Source organism: Neopelma chrysocephalum, unplaced genomic scaffold, assembly GCF_003984885.1.
Source record: "Neopelma chrysocephalum unplaced genomic scaffold, ASM398488v2 Primary Assembly neopelma1_23, whole genome shotgun sequence".
Taxonomy (NCBI): Eukaryota; Metazoa; Chordata; class Aves; order Passeriformes; family Pipridae; genus Neopelma; species Neopelma chrysocephalum.
Window position 1 is genome coordinate 7434052 of NW_020897691.1, and position 16809 is coordinate 7450860.

Consider the following 16809-nt stretch of genomic DNA (forward strand, 5'->3'; position numbering starts at 1 on the left):
GGGCGGGCTGTTCCGGGGAGCGGCCGCCGCTGTGCGCGGGGCCCGGCCGGCGGAGGCATCATGGCTCCGGGAGTGGAGCTGGGTTTCGCGGCGGCGGCGGCGGCTGGGCCGGGCGGGACGTGGCGACTGCGCAGCGCCTACTTCCCCAGCAAGGTCGGGGGGCGGCCGGCGTGGCTGGGCGAGGCCGGGCTGCCGGGCCCCGCCGCCCTGCGATGCAGCCGCTGCCAGCGGCCCTGCGCCTTCCTGCTCCAGCTCTACGCGCCGCTGCCTGGCCGCTCCGACGCCTTCCACCGCACCCTCTTCGTGTTCGCCTGCCGCGGCCCCGCCTGCTACCGCGGCTCGGGACCGCGGGGGCCCTTCCGCGGTGAGGCGCAGGGAGGGAGGGAGGGGTGGAGGGGCGAGGGCGGCCGGCCGCCTCCGCGCTGACCGGCGCCTGTCTCCCGCAGTGTTCCGGAACCAGCTGCCGCGGCGGAACGACACGTACCCCGAGGAGCCGCCCCCCGAGGAGCCGCCCCCGGGCCCGGCCCCCGCGCCCCCGGTGCGGCTGAGCAGCGGCGCCGCGCTGTGCCGCGTGTGCGGCTGCCCCGGGCCGCGCTGCTGCGGCCGCTGCCGCCGCGCCGCCTACTGCGGACCCGAGCACCAGGCGCTGGACTGGCGCCGCGGGCACCGCCGCTCCTGCGGGCAGCACCCGGCCGGAGGTGGGTCCGGGGCAGCGGAGACCTCCGAGGCGGGGGAAACCACGTGCTACCGGGTGGTTAAATGCTGGAGGTGTGCTTGATGCGCTCGTGGAAACTTTGGTTACTCACAGTATGCCATAGAAAAGTATGAGAAGTGTTATGGCCATCAGGGCACCTGATGCACGCTTGTCTGCGTGTGCTAGTTAGAAGGAGATGTGCACCGAGCTGCCAAGCTGCAGGTTTTGAGTTTTAAAAATGCACCGATCTGCGAAACTGCATGGTTTGGGGTTGTAAAATGCTGCTGCTAACACTGTTTAGTCTGCCTTCCATATCACTTAGGTTTACAGTATGTTCAAAGCAACATACCTGTTGTAGTTTTCCACTGTCCTTAATATAGTGTGTTTCTTACCTTCTAGTCCCATCTAGCAGTGATGTAAATCATTCTTGCTCATACCATGTTTGTACTGTATTGTTCCTACGTAGTTTGCTGTGTGGCTTTTGGGGAGAAGGACGTGAAATATGAGATGACGTTGTGAAGTGGTACCTGTTTTCTGTTTTGTAGATGACTCGGCGGATGCAATTCCAGAGCATAATGAATTCCTTTTTCCAGAATATGAAATTTTGATAGAACCTGAGGAACCAGAATTTCCTGATGACAGCACTATAGATCCTGGTGATGAACAAGGAGCTGTAGAGACATCAAAGGACCTGAAAGAACAAGAGGAACTTGGAGCTACAGGCAGCGCAGGTCAGAAATAAGATGCTGCCTGTAATTCTTCACAATTAAGTCTGTATCACATCTTTAAAATATAAAATACTGTGATTTTTAAGTGTTCATTGTAAACTACTGGTGAAAAAGGGCTAATTCTACACTCATTTATGGTGCAAGTTTGTTGTAGATGTTCCGTAATATAAGTTGCTTTTATGGGAGAGACTTAATAAGCCCTGACCCCAGAAGCTGTTGAAGCAGCTGTTGCTGCAGGTAGCTTGTAGTTACACTGTGTCCCTGCATACTTCCAATAGGTAAGGAACAACTCAACTGAGAAGGACAGGACCTTGAGCTGCTGGATGCTGTTGGAATTGGGAGATTAAATTAAACTGTCTTGGCTTGAGTTGGTTCCATTTGTCTTAATTTATGGAAAATGCTTAAAATCTCCTTGTCTGTGCTAGAAAAAAAAATGTTTTGAGGCTATTTTAATTGACCTTGAATTAAGCAATTGAAGTGCAGGCCCCTTCCTCCCTGCTCCCCCCAAATTCATGATGTGTTTGCAGCAACCTAGCTTTGCAACACTAGCTTTGAACACACCCAGGGTGAGAGTCTGTGGTAGTGCAGGGGAAGGATGCTGGGTTCCCAGCTGTGCCTTGCTGTGGTCCAAAGCTGTCTCAAGACTGTTTAGTGCCCTGAGTTGATATGAATGTTGTTGTGTGACAGATACACTGCTCAGCACTAGAAACTGAAGTCTGGCACATGCATGGCACTGTTGCCCTTTTTCAGATGTCATACCCTGAAGGTTCTGCAGTCTCAGTGATACCCACTGGGAGCCATAAACTGTAATCAATTAACTCCTTCCCTTTTCCAGTGTTCCAGTACTGACATCTATGTTTAAAATGCAACTAAAACTAGTAAATAAACCTGTGTGTGACCAAATTTTAACATGCACCAAAAAGAAAGAAATCTTTGAGTGATTTATGCAACCAATGATTTCTGAAGCAAAATGCATTTACAGGTGCTAATATAGTTTTTAATTTTTTACTGTATTGTATTAGCCCGTAACTTTTGTTGTTCTTTTTTCTTGTTCAGGTGAAGCACTTCAGTCCTTAGATGAAGAGACATTGGAAGCATTGGCAAAACGTGAGACTGAAGAAGACAAGATCTTCCAAATGTTTAAAGAAAAAGTAGCTGCTGAACCAGAGCAGGTCAGAAGATGGTGCGGCCTTAGAACTTTGTGGTTCTGGCACAGCATCCTGCTGCACCTGCAACATGTTTCACTGCCTTTTGTACCTAGTTAGAAATGGGGATGCCTCCTCACCCTCCACATACCTAACCAACACCCCCTCATTTCCTTATGTGCACATCATAAGTCATGCTGAAGTAAGAATTCAGCACCTGCTCATCTATCTCAAACAGAAGTTAGTCAGGATGAGATGGCACAGGGGTGCTGAACCCCCCAGACCGTGGGAAGACCTGCCATCCTGTGACGTGGTTCTAACCAAAGGACATGGTGAACCACTGCATTATTCCCTAGCCTGTGGCCCTGTTGGCTTTCCTTCTCAGCAGAAAGAAGACTGCAGAGAAGAGCTCTATCACTGTCACCAGCTGCACTGGGAGGTGGTTTGGCTTTTTTAAGATTGAAGAAATTAGTGATGGCTTTAAAATTTTTACTATTTCAAACAGAAATTCTCCCCTCATACTATTTCTTGCTATTACAAGAGGCTGAGTCACATTGTCAAACAAAAGCATGGTCCCTGGTTCCATTCAGAGGAAACACAGGCCTAAATCCATGAAAGTGGTGGAGGAAGAAAAAATTCTCTCAATTTTTTGCCTGGTACCTGAGGGGTTAAGGTACATATATGAAAAGTAGGAGACTTGAGTGTCTCCTCTGCTTTAGGTATGTGCATCGCCTCTCTCTGATCATCCCTGTACTGACTGATCTGCCCAATGTCCTCTTGTTGATAATGCCTGATTTGCTATGAACAGAAAAACTAAGGATATGTCTGAAAATGCCTCCTTCTTGAGCATTAGGACAATCCACTTGCATTTAGATGCATTACAAGAAGAGCTGGGTTGCATTCCTGACTTTGTGTGCAGTTCTGTGTGCTAATTATGAAGCTGCTCTTTCCCCATCTCAAGACTGTAACATACATTTCTGGGTCCCTTAATTAGGGAAATGCAAACAATTGGAATTTATCATTGCAATTTATCCCTGGATCATTGAAAAAGTGTTGCATAGTTAGGAAAACGCATATAAAACAACCCATCTTATTTAGAATACCACGTTTATAAATGATATTTTGCCATGGTTATTACTTAAAGGATCTGACCTTATTCTGCACTGTCTACAGCTTTGTCTAGCTGTAAATACCAATTTTATACCAAAACTAAAAGATAGAGCAGAAGTTTAAGTTCTTATTACTATTTCAGATTATTAGATACTGCAGAGGAGGAGAAGGCCCAATCTGGGTGTCAGGTGAAAACAGGCCTGAAGAAAAAGATATCCCAAATTGTTTATGTGGTGCCAAAAGGATTTTTGAATTCCAGGTATGTAAACTCATTTAAAAATAATACAGGTAATGTATTTCAGACTTAACAGGATCTGATTGTATAGGTGTTGGCTTGTAGTTACAGCAAGAAATTTGAAGTTGCTACATACTAACTATGCTAAATGATTGCACAGAGCCTTTATTTACTATTGTAACTGCTTTTTCCACCAGATAATTTGCACTATCCATAAAATGGTGCTCTTGTGAATATGGAACTGTCTCTTAAGTAACAGGAGTCCAGTATTATATATTTCAAAAAATAAAAGGCCTTCACGATGTGAATTGTAAATATGTCTGGCTGGAACTATTCAGCTGTAAAATTTTGAATGCTAGTGATGTATGCATGGTGAATACACTTAATGTCATGCAAATGGTTAAACATAGTCATGAAGGTGATTTCAAATGGAGTGAGGCTCAGAATTGGGGCAAGGCTTATAAGGTCAATTAAAACTTCTATAGATGAAGTAAGTAGGGCCATGCCTTTGATTCTCTAGGTATCTAATACACTGCTTTGGGAATTTCAAATTTATTTTATTTGAGCTGGTGCATGCAGTCGTTTCAACTGGGATTTGGTGTAAGAGGACATAAATTCTCTTACACCAAATGCAGGATCCTTCTTCAGAAAGAGAAGCAGGGAGAACGGAGAAAGCTGTGGCCTGCCTCTAAATCTTTTGGTTTTCTTTGAAGATTATGCCACAGCTCCTGAACTACCTTCAAGTTGACAGCCTTGGAGAGAGCATTGACTGGGGAACGCTGGTGGTGTACACTTGTGCTGACAACTGCGGTGGGGCACACGAATACCTGGAAGAGTTCATATGGAAACAAGACTATTCCGTGGGCCATGTTTTACCAAGTTGAGTCATCTAAATGGAATACTTGCCTTATTTCATTGTATCTCTGCACTGTGCAAACAGGTAGTTGAACTAGAAGTCACTGTTAACAGCGGATCTTGTAACAGTGATAAAACTGCTATAACTAGACCTCGACAGCCTCTCTCCTGTGCTCCGGGGAAGCTTTTATTTCAACCTGGTAAATGAAGCCAGATGTGTTTGTTCTGTGAGTTTCATTTCAAATCTCATTTCTCAATGTTTAAATAAAGATGAAAAGCTTTGGATTGGTGAAATTATCTTTTGTTGGTGATAGAACTTCAAAAACTTAGAAGACTGGTGTCTATCAGGACTTTGTGCTACTCAAAAATTAACATTCATTCAGAGAAAAGCAGACTACTGTAAACTCACTTTGCTTATGCTCAGGAGCTGTAGAGGAGTCATAGCTAAGAAAAGGTGCATAGCTTTTTGATGTGGAACTTAAGTCCACTTCTCTTTCTGAACAGGTGCACTCAGTCTAATTTGACAGTTCTTACATGTTCTGATTGAGTGGTTATTGGAGATAAAATGCACAAAATTAAGTGTTTTATCTGACTTAAACTATTTCTGCATGGGGCTAATAGTTTTAACTCAGTTATCTGGTGCAGAAGCAGTTTTAATAAAGTGAGCCATACCAGAACACATTTGTCTTGTTACATACTGCCTGCAGCAGCAGATTTTCAAGCTGAGTTGTACCTTAAGTCTGCCAGCTTTGGTAAAGTTTAAAAATAAGTGCCCTCTGCAGGGATCCTTCTGCTATTTGACAGCCTTATAGCTGAGGCAAGAGAAAAGTGAAACCATAATGCTGAGGTTACTGTGGTAGCTGCTTAACTACTCCTGTGGTTATAGCTACATTTGCAGAAAATGCTTTTTTGTGTGTGTCAGTATAGAACTGACTTCAGTTACATACTCCCTTATCCTGCTCCAACCATACATGGCTGCTTACCAGTGACTCTGAAAGTGATTTTATGAAAGTCCTAGGCCCACTGTGGGGTTTTTGAAATCATTTAGATGTTGAAAATATTCAAGTGAGCAGGCAGAGAATGCTGTACCTGTAAGTGGTTTTGTTGATGCAGGACCTAATTTCTAGAAAGGTAGTTTTAAGCCTCGGTACTTGTCATGAAACAGCAAACAGCATCTTAAGTCACTGTAGTACAGCTCAACTGATTTTACTGAAAACCGTCCCACAGTTACTTAGGGCTCCAGGCCTTCCTAAAGAGTTGAAGAGTTTTTCAGGTAAGTTGGTAATAGTTCAGGGTCCTGCAAAAGCAGGGACAGTCCTACAGTTATAGTCAAGAGCTCTCAGGAATGTTCACGAGCTCACAGCGCAGAGTGCTGTGGCACTGAAGGCAGTGTTTGAGTATCATGAACTTATCCTGGCACAGCTACATTATTATACAGCATCTTTCTGATAAGAATCATTAAATGAATTAATAAACACCTAGAGAAACACCGGTGTAGAGAAAAGACTGAAAATTAACGTCACTCAGGATTTGCAAATGGAGCAATATCAAAGCCAGCCAAAACTTCATGTTGTCTGGAATGAAACACCAACTTAGTAAAGAGACCATGGTTTACATTTGGGTTAGTTTTAAATAAAAGTTGTTTGCAATAACGTGCAAGTCAGAGAGAGTTTACTATTACTGAAAATTTACTGAAGAAAAAAAAAGTTTATTTTTAGTTCTCAGCCCGTTAAGCTTCAAGCATGGTTCAGAAGGAAGATTATGTACATACTGACTAGTCGGAAGGGCTTTGACATTTTACAGGAACACTAATATAGTGAGACTGTCATAGCTGGTAAAATACAAAAGTAGTAATTTAAAGAAATTCTAGGAGCTAAGCAGGGATCTTTTGTTCCAATTCAGTCAAGTGTAGCTATATAAGATTTGCCTAAATCCCATCTGTTGAACATAAGGCAACACATACTTGAACACAAACTTCTTTAACCAGTCATCTCTTTTAACATATTGGAAGTATTCAAGGTAGATGTTTCCAAGGATGTGACTGCTGGTAAGTAAGCCAGAGCATTGGTAAGATTCTCTCAAAATGACAAGTCACTTACAGTAGTGCATGTGCTATTAAAAAATCTAGATTAAATTAAAAAAAAAATCAATGTATTTCACTCTACCAGCTGGGTAATTTTAAAATGTATTAAGACAGTTCCCATAGTTGTATAAACAGGGTTTATTGTACATGTGGAGTTGAAGAAGGAAAGAGAAGAAAGGTATATATTATATATATATGTACAGTGAGCCATTTTCATTAATAAATTTATCCTATCTTGCTTAATACTGGAAAGAGGGAATGTGACTGGCACCAAAGAAATTTAAAGTTGAAAAAATTTAAAAGCTCAAGTTCTGAAAATTATAAAACCATGGTCTTACGGAAGGAACTTAAAACATATATACATGGCAATTTAAGTGGTTTATACACTGAGTGACACAGTTGCATTTGTCTTTAAACCAACTTACAGATTTCCTATTAATAGAACTGGCATTAAAACTATTTAAAAGCTAGGATATAAATAAAAATTGGAGGGACTGCTCTAGGAACAGCCCAGTAAAGCAACTCACAGTAACTCAGTAGACATATTCAAGAATACAGTTCCCCTTGACCATCAGGGAAGTAGGCACTAACTGGGAAATAGTCCAAGTCCTGATGTTGCAGTTGCACTGGAAGTCCGTCTCTTGTTACTGCTGTGCCATACACAATACCTTTTAAAATAGACCCCTGATTTCTCTGAAACATGTAGAAATTATTACGTTGTCTTTCTGAATCCCTTTAAAATAGGATAGATGTTTTCAAATGCTTCATAGATTTCTGCTCGTACTTTAGCACCTGAAAAAAGATAGGGAATTAAGTTAGTTTGTACCTTTCACCTAATACTCTATTTTAGCTTTTAGAATGTTTATTTTAATGTGACTCTATATAAAACCTACGCATATCCATAAATCCTTATTTTTACAATCTTTTTAAAAACATATTTCATAGAGAGCATACATTACCAGCCTTCTGTTTATTTTGTCAAGTGTTACAACTTTCATTAGCATCTCTGTGCAGATGCTATACTTGCAAATGGGATTATCCTATACAAAATTTCCACAGAAGACCCAACTACAAAGCACAGCCCTGCAGGATGTTTCTACAGAAAGGCCTAACTGATGGAGATTTTCTGAGTGTGAACATCTGTGGGAGGAAGGTCTGGCAGTGGAGACTGCTGCAGAGGCCTGCCCATTCCCCACACTGCAGGGACATGATTCTTTAGTCTGCCTGTCTTGTGGTTTGTTCTCCATAGCAAGACACAGTATGAGGGGAAAAGGAAGGGTGTAGGTGGAGTGTCTGAGGTTGAAGAGGTCCTAGAGCTCAGGTATCTCCCCTTCTTTGTCTGCTGTATCATGGGAGAATGGAAGCATCCTGCAGCCAAGCTGCCAAAGAACAGCTGGCTCAGTCACACATACTCAGCCCACAAAAACAGTCTTTCAGATTTTGCCAGAAAGATCACCTGCAGTCTTACAGCTTTTTGGGCACCTGCATACTACATTAGGATGCATGATCATTGTTCAAATGGATCTAGCCAAAGGTGGTATTGCTTCGTGCATTCTCATCTGTTAAGGAATACACATAATGCAGGTAACACATAGTGCAGGTAACACAGAGCAGGTAGCTCGGTGTGCAGCTGCAGCGCTGAGCTGCAGGTTGGGATGCAGACTGAGCTGTGTATGGCAGGACCCCCAGGCAAGAGGTCCCGTGAACTGCCAACCGTTTGTTCCGGGTCCCTCCTAGGAGGCACCCAGTTTGAGCTGTTATTTTGTTATTGCATCAAGATTAAACTGTACTATGGGAAATCTGGGGTGGAGCTGGTAAGGAAACCTTGTCTGACTGTGTGAGTGTGGTGTGTGTAGGAAGTCAAGTGGGGCACCTGTCGGCTCACTGGAGATGATCCGCTGCAAACAGGCTTTGGTCCTGATGCAGGTGGTGCTGGTGTGACTGCCAGAGTGGCTCCTGGATGGTTGGACAGGGAAGTTTCCTTAACATCATCCACAGAACATTCTACTAACTCTTCTTTCTCAGTACTGTCATCTCTAAAGGAAAGTACCTGGCAGCTTATGTATCCCTGTGTGTTCTCTGTAATACAGTCTAAATCTCACCTACTGGAGTAAGATACTGTCTTGACTTACCAGTTAAAACCACTTTTCCAGAAACAAAAATAAGCAGTACAATTCTTGGCTTGATCATTCTGTAGATTAATCCAGGAAACAATTCCGGCTCGTAGCTGTAAGAGAAGAGAGTGACAGTGTTTAAACTTGTAAGCTTGTAAACACATGTTCCACTCTACCTTCTGCAGGACTGGGCAGAGCAGATGTAGACTTCACTGAAACTTGGAGAGGGTAGTGCGGAAGATCATTTTGATGGTTTCATAATGGGCAGCCTCAGCTGCACCTAAGGCAGCGCAGAGATGGGAAAGGTGCAAGGGAATAATCTAAACAGATGTCACTCTCTAAGCTAGCTAGTACGCAACAGGAATGAAACACAAGCAAGCACTTTTTTACCTGCTGAACTGCTGGTGTGTGAGTACCAATCCTTCCAGTCTGATGGGAAATTTCACATCGCAGCTGCCCACCATGTTCTGAATTTTAAAATCCAAAAATTTTGCTGGAAAGCCCAGTTTCTGAACAACTCTTGCATACTTCCTTGCTGCCAGTCTGGATTGCTCCTCACTGAAGTGAGAAAAGGATATCTCTATTATTGCCTCAGTTGTGTATTACTTGAAGCAAACAGCATTGGACCACAAATATCTAACTGGGAGAAAAATGGCTGTGTGGAGGGAAAGGGAAGGTCACATGCAAAATTTTGGTATCTAAAATTAACAAGTAGCACTGGTTTTCATGCTCATTTTGGTAGTAATATCCTGGACACCACTAGTGTTACACTCACTGTTTATGAGGCACAAAACAGTAAATTATAAATCCATATATTTCATACTTTTAAAATATTGACCAGAGTCCCTCTAATGGGACATGAAAACTGTTATGTAAGTTATCACCATAGAACAACTTCGAACTACTACCGCTAGAAAATATGTGTTTCTATAAAAATCTCTCAACTGCCAAAATCCTCTACTTGGCTGAGCCCAGGAATTCGAATGGGTTTAACACAACTGCACAGCCTTACATGGTGTTACAGAATTCAGTTTGTTTCAGGTTTGTAAACAGCTGTAGATCTAGTTGTTCCTGATGCAGAGTAGGACAACTTGAACTTCAGGTGTCACCAGGCAGAGAAAATGTTTCCCTGTACAGCTCTATTCATTCATCTCTGCTCATTAGCTTATTCCTTCTGGATTCCTAGCAGAGTTCTTCAGAGGAGAATTTCTCTTCTGGCCACCAGAGTTAAACTTTTGTTTAGTTTTCAATTCTTGTGCTTCAATGATCATGTTAAGACCTATCTAACTAAGATCAGACATCAGGGACTAGAGACTTGGAGCTCTTATCCTATGAATGAAACTATTCAAATATAAAAACCATCTGCCGCCACCCCTACAGTTTAAGCAGTTTCAGTGCATAGTCACTGAATTTTTAAATTATTAGAAAAAAACACAGATAACTGAAGAGCGAAAAACCTGAATATAATAACCTCTGCAACCCAGTTTATTAGACTGGATGAAAGAGCTTCAGAAATAGAACTACCATTTCCCCTTTAGTTGGGAAGTCCCTTTAGTCATGAAAAGACAGTTTGCATAGCAATGTGTATTACACAAACAACTGTAAAAGCAACATTAGTTCTACCTGCATGACTTTGATGTGTATATATATATATATATAAATAATATTACTTCTAAAGCATCATGGTACATGAGAAGAGACAGCCTGAATTAGTTTGCTTGTAGTGCCTAAACATACCTTTTTGCTCCTGTGCACACCATTTTTCCAGAGCTGAATATCAGTGCAGTAGTACGTGGTTCTCTTATTCTCATAATAACAGCAGCAAAACGCTGAAATGTGAGCGTTGAGACTATTAGTGATACATTGCTGTAATCATTACATTAAAACCAAAACTGCATCATCTAAGGAGCAAGTTACACTGTAGTGTAAAGAAATACTAAATTCAAACATACTTACTGATCACTCAAAGTTTTCTTGAAATGCTTACATCATAAGTAGCTTCAAACACACACAATGAGAGGTAGAGCCAGGCAGGAATTTACCATTATTTACCATTGCATTGCTATTTTACTAAGTTAATCTCTCATTACTGTACATGCAACATATAAATAATGCTAACATTTGCATCAGAGTAATAGAGACAATTTAAAAAATAAATTTAAAATATTTCCTCCAAATGTCTTGAAATTTGATCTGTTGTAAGCATGATGGAAGACTATCTGCAAAAATTTTATGATCTGTTTTGTTTCTGTGTCTTAAAAAAAATTGGACAGCGTTACAATAGCAGCAAACAGATCAGCTGGAGATCAAAGTTCTGTGTAAACAGAAGTCACCTTGGCTACCACAGTAGGACACAGCAGCCTGATTAGCTCTACCTTTTTATTCTAAGTAAGCATTTCCAAATTCTTAAACTCCTTGAAGCTAGAGATACTGGAAACTGATATGGGCATACACAGACAAGTAAACCCTTCTTTGTTGTATTTAACTTGGACTAGCTCACCATGCAGTCCCATGAATTGTTCTGCTGACATAACCAAGGCGGTAGCGTGGGTTACCCAACAGCACATTTGTCAAAATATGTCTTAAATAGTACAGGCAAGCAACATCTTTCTGTGATAGATGAGTGTACCGACTAAACGTCAGGAGTGTGTTACATAACTCTCCTTTCTCTCTGACATGGAAAACAGTATTTTGCATTGATTATTCTAGCCTACGAGTTTTACACAGCCACCTACCCTCCTACCTTAGGAGTCACCAGGCATGCTCAAGTTTTTGCGGCATTAGTATCTTACTCACAATTATGTAACAGCATCACTGATATAATCTTAGAGTAACAGTTATTTATGACATATGCCTGCTTTAACCTTTGATAACAGAGTGCAGGTAAACTGCAGCAAAGTCCTAAATACTAAAATAAAAAACCCCTACGCCCCAGGAAAACTGAAGCCTTCCCAAGGTTAACCAATTCAACTACACAACCTAAACTTTTATTAGTATCCAGCTACTGTGGTTGCAAAGATAACATTTCCAAGAAGAGCCACCCAAAAGAAAAATGTAGCGACATAATTTTCCTGATTTAACACTCCAGGTCCTCTGCTGTTGTTCAAGGTTTCCGAAGCTAAAACAACCCCACAGTTTAACAGACTACCACTTAGAAGTGGCAGGCAACTTAAAAGTCCATGTGCAAAAAAATCAATTTCCCTTCACTGTTTCACCAAACTTAGCCATCAGAAGCAATGAGATGGCAGGAGTACTGGAGAGAACACAAGGGAACAGAGGGGAACTGAGACTGAAAAATGAGCAACTGCGCTGTGACCACAAGAATTCCAAGGGAGCAGCTAGGTGGAAGAAGCCACAGAGCATACAGAACAACCATGTCCATATGAACAGTAGCAGAGCTACCACAAAAAGCATGGCCAGTGTACTACACTGTTGGTTGGGTTCTTCTACCAAATTACAACCTGGTGCAAATCACAGCTACTTCAGTATAAAAATGCTTTTTACTAATTTGACAGAATGTTCTAAGTTTATTAAAGATTTCTTTTTAAACTATAGTATAAAACTGCATCTCTAGCAGGAAAGTTTTTCGGTCTATTACAGAAACCTGCAGCCACAACCTTTGATATACATTTCTCTTACCTTGGGATTATATTCAGCATTTCGGGCACGAAGCGCAATAGTTTTTAGGTCAAGTTTGCAACCAAGATTCACTGTGGACACAATATTCCTGAAGACAGGTGAGAGAAATATATTAAAAAGACAATAAGGAATTCACGTGTCTTCCTCATTTTTAACAAAGCTTAATTGATTTTACTTTTTCATTATTTTGTTTCTCCAAGTGAGTTTGAATGACATCTTTCCTACTAACAGGAGCACCAAGCAGTGTTTTGACTCAGGAACCTCCTTTCGTAGGGCACCAGTTCCTAAGGCATGATTGCTGATTCCTCCTTTTCTACCAGCTATTATGAAAAGTGTCCCATGAGAAGAATCTCTATTTCATTTTGGCTGGAAAAATTCTTGATTCTGAGAGCCCTTACCACAATCAGAGAAGCTGCTGGAAACAGGAGAAAATGAGGTAGTACCATCTGAAATTTTCCTTGCTATGCCCTTCAAGGAAGAAGGTGCAGAACTAAATGGGAATGGCACAGGAGGTAAATCCATTGCCCGGAGATGGGATAACAGGTCTCTAGAAAGTTTAAAAGAAGTTCCTAGATATAAAATTTTGTTTTCTGGGAAAATCCTGAAATTTCAAGGTCCTCAATGGTGGGGGGGTGGGGAAAGAGGAATATGAGAAACTACTCTTTCATTTCACCTTATCCATCTCACTTTGTCCCTTCCATAAATTTCTGAAGAAGTCTCTTTAAAACTAAAGTTCAATGAAAATACTTCCATACCTAAACTTAGAACTAGTTCTAGAGTTTTCTTCCCTTCTTACAAACTCAGTGTTACCCATGCACTAGAAAAGGGAACATGATGAACTCCTAAAGTGCATAGAGTTAAATTTACAGTGGTGTTAATGGAAGACATATTTTACACCCTCCACTGTTATACTTAAAAGATGTAGGTTGACAAATCACTAAGAAACTGTTTACATTATTAAGTGGTTTAGGAATGAAGCTAAGCTAAAAATAAAAGCAAAAACTACTCATATTGCTACAGGAGACCCATAAATTCTGAGTCCTCCGTTTCCACCAAAATGCAGTACCCAATTCCTGATGTGACTTTGGTCCTAAGTCTTTAAAAGGCTATCTGAGAAAGGATACAATGCACTAACACACGGGGCACTCACTGTAGTTGTGGCACTATCCCAGAACTCTCTGATGCTGGTGTTGCAGGAGTTATTGGTGTCATCGGAGTCATTGGAGAGGGGTACAGAGGTGTGGTTCCTGGTAAAGGGGCTGTAGTAAGAGTCTGTGAATGGAAGAGCTGGGGAGTTTGACCAGATGTTCCCTGTGTCGCTTGCTGTGACGTAGATTGCTGTGCTGCTTGTTGCTGCTGCTGCTGCCGCTGCTGTTCCTCTAATATAGACAGACTGTTGGTGCTCTGGACAGGCTGTGGTGTCAGTCCTGTGCCATATGGCATCATTGGGCTAAAAATGGGAATTCCTGGAGTCATTGCACCCTAGAGAAGCAAACATGAAAGAGAAATCACAGATCATGTTGATTCCATTTTGTTTTTAAGAGACAAAGTTTTCAGAGGGAGTCTAAAAATAAATCTATGTAAATTGAGTTGATGATCTCAAACCTGGAGCACATAGTAGTAACTTGTTAAAAACAGAAAGTCCTTGGAAATGCTTTACAGAATAAAGCATAAACATTTTATAGAATAAAACACTACCCCTAGGGATCTGACATGTTTCTCACACTACCTTGCAAGCATGTCTCAACTTTGACTCACGATTTAATTTGCAATTGTTTGAACACAGACTGTGCCCATTTTACCAAACACATTCTTAGCCCAGCAACAATCTATTATGCACGTAGTTTAATGGGCAACCACCAAAATTAAATTAATCTTTCCAACTTGTCAGTCATGTTTCTACTTAGAGGAACCCCATGTATCTGCATGTTTCTTATACCTCTGGACATACACATTGAGGGTTTTACAATTCTGCTTTATACTAGTATTATTCGATACCTAGCAGAATTTTTCAGATCTGCAAATGAAAAAAACTGAAGTTACATGCAAGAAATGGAAAATGCTTTCACAAAAAAAAAAATCAGATAATAGTTGCATTTTAGATCATTTGCTTTTACCTGAGGGGAGGCTAAGCCTTGAGCGTAGGGTGGCAAACTGTTGTTCTGATCCATGATTCCAGTTATTTCTTTGGTGAGGCCAGAAGTATTTCCTTCAATTAATTTAAATAAACTTCAAATCCTAGAGGACTTTTAACCATTTAAAACATTCCAGCAAAGTAGCTTTTAAAGCCAAGCTGAAAGGTGCTAGGAAAACATCAGCTCCAGAGAAATATGTTGTGAGTCTAAAACACTAAGAAAAACCTGAAAAGAAAAAGAGTAATATCTTGAGAATAATATCTAAAAATAAAATGAAAAGCAAACCTATGAGCTGCTGACTCAGATAAAAGACACACACCCACATATAAATACATATAAGAAAATTCACGCATATGCACACACACATGCCCAATCCATAAAAATAACCTTTTTCAGGCACACTCCATAGAAACTTTGCAGCATGATTCTGCTGAAGTTCCTGGCAGGTTACCTGACCCACATGGGCAGGCTTCTGTCTAACCAAACCTTCCTGCACAAACAATTCAAGCTATTAATGCTCATTCTACTCTAAGCTTTGCTTTAGCTAGAAAAGCACAGATTTTTTTAGAATTTAATTCCCCTGACTACTAACCAAAAAGCTTACTGACACATTGCTTGTAAGTCTCTTCCTGACAATTTTAAGACTTGGGCTCTCAGAAATTATTTTTTTCTTCTATGAGAAAAGCATCACTGGTCAAATTAGAACTAGGAAAACCTCTTATCCACTTCCAATAGACTTCAAACAACAGTGACATGTGCTTTATCAGAAAAAAAAAAAAGTGAAAACTTATTTCAGGTGTACAAGTGAAACATCCATATGATTTGATTTTTTCAACTGTTGCTGTCTTACGGAAATAAACAAGACAAGTGAAGAATTTAAATTTTATGCTATCAACAATATAAAATATTTTCCCATTAATTTGTAAGTTTCTTAACTATTGCCTAGAAATACTCAAGGTCATTTTCAGGCCAGAGGTTGGCCACCTCAAAATCTGAAGAAAACTTATTCAGCCTTTTTTTTTTAAAGATATGAGAGCTTAGAATTACAATAATATTTACACTGCAGCTAAAAAGGTCTGCTTTTTTCTCCGTGACCATAAGATATTATGATCTTTACCCTCACTGAAGGTATCAAGCAGAGCACCCAGGTTTTATGACCTGGAGATAGGAGTACATTAAAAGCCTAGACATTATCCTGGAAGAAATAAAGCCAACTCCTCGACAGCCCAGCTGTTTGGTAAGAAACCAGGATACCAGGCATGCCAAAGCCTGCGGCGAGGACACCGGCTACGCAGAGGCCCATCTTGTAACCACCCAGCGAGGCTTGCCTGGATCGCCACTACAAACGCTGGGAAACGTTTTGGTCGAGGGAACAGAGTCCAAAAGCAGGAGACACCACGGAGGAGGCCCCGACCCACCTCTGAGGCCCCGTTCGGGCTCCTTCCCCAACCACACAGCAGCGCTGGGCATGCGGCCACCGCTTCCCGGTGCCCTCCAACCCCTCTCGCTCCCCATCCAGCATTGGCCCCGGCGCCGCGCAGGATCTCGCCCTGCCCGCGCCCAGCCCGCCCCCGCCGCCACGGTCGCCGCTCGCCCCCGAGCCGCGCCGGAGCCCCGCGGCGGGGCAGAGCAGGGCGGCCGGGGGAGAGGAGTCCCTCCCCACTTTCCCCGCCGCGGCTCAGGCCGCCGCGGAGGCGCGGTGCGAGCCCGGCCCCGCACACCGTCCCCGCCCTCCAGGCCCGGCCCGGCCCGGCCCGCACCATCGCGGCCCCGCCGGCAGCCACCACCCCCTCCGCGGGCAGCGGGCGTGCGGCGGCCGCGGCGCCCGGCGGAACTCCGTACCTGCTGCCCCGCTCCGCTCCCGCCGCGCTCAGCGCCCGCCGGACCACGGCCCGGCCCGCCCCCGCCCCCCCGGCGCGCTCAGCGCGTCACTTCCCGCCGCCGCCGGGAGAGGAACCTTCGCTGGGAAGAACGTTCTGAAATTCAACAAGGGCAAAGGCGGGGTCCTGCACCTGGGGAGGGGTAACCCCATGCACCAGTACAGGCTCGGGGCTGACCTGCTGGAAAGTAG

The 16809-nt window shown here is 42.7% G+C and overlaps 2 protein-coding genes across 3 annotated transcripts; one reads left to right on the forward strand and one right to left on the reverse strand.

Moving 5' to 3' along the window:
- The first annotated feature begins 42 nt into the window (after positions 1-42).
- On the forward strand, positions 43-5064 carry PDCD2 (programmed cell death 2). The gene is made up of 6 exons (XM_027685889.1): positions 43-364; positions 447-698; positions 1240-1425; positions 2479-2594; positions 3820-3936; positions 4626-5064. The coding sequence occupies exons 1-6, from the start codon at positions 61-63 to the stop codon at positions 4794-4796; spliced, it is 1146 nt and encodes a 381-aa protein (XP_027541690.1). The 5' UTR covers positions 43-60; the 3' UTR covers positions 4797-5064.
- Positions 5065-6454: 1390 nt separating this feature from the next.
- On the reverse strand, positions 6455-16636 carry TBP (TATA-box binding protein). Of its 2 annotated transcripts, none has more exons than XM_027685898.1 (8): positions 16581-16636; positions 14721-14963; positions 13754-14085; positions 12604-12691; positions 10702-10793; positions 9355-9522; positions 8983-9077; positions 6455-7642 (listed from the first exon to the last, which is right to left on the reverse strand). In XM_027685898.1, exons 2-8 carry the CDS (start codon positions 14772-14774, stop codon positions 7563-7565), a joined length of 909 nt encoding a protein of 302 aa, XP_027541699.1. In that variant the 5' UTR covers positions 14775-14963; positions 16581-16636; the 3' UTR covers positions 6455-7562. The 2 variants fall into 2 exon arrangements, with proteins under 2 accessions (XP_027541699.1, XP_027541707.1); XM_027685906.1 differs by lacking the exon at positions 16581-16636 and adding an exon at positions 15862-16165.
- Between the last annotated feature and the right edge of the window lie 173 nt (positions 16637-16809).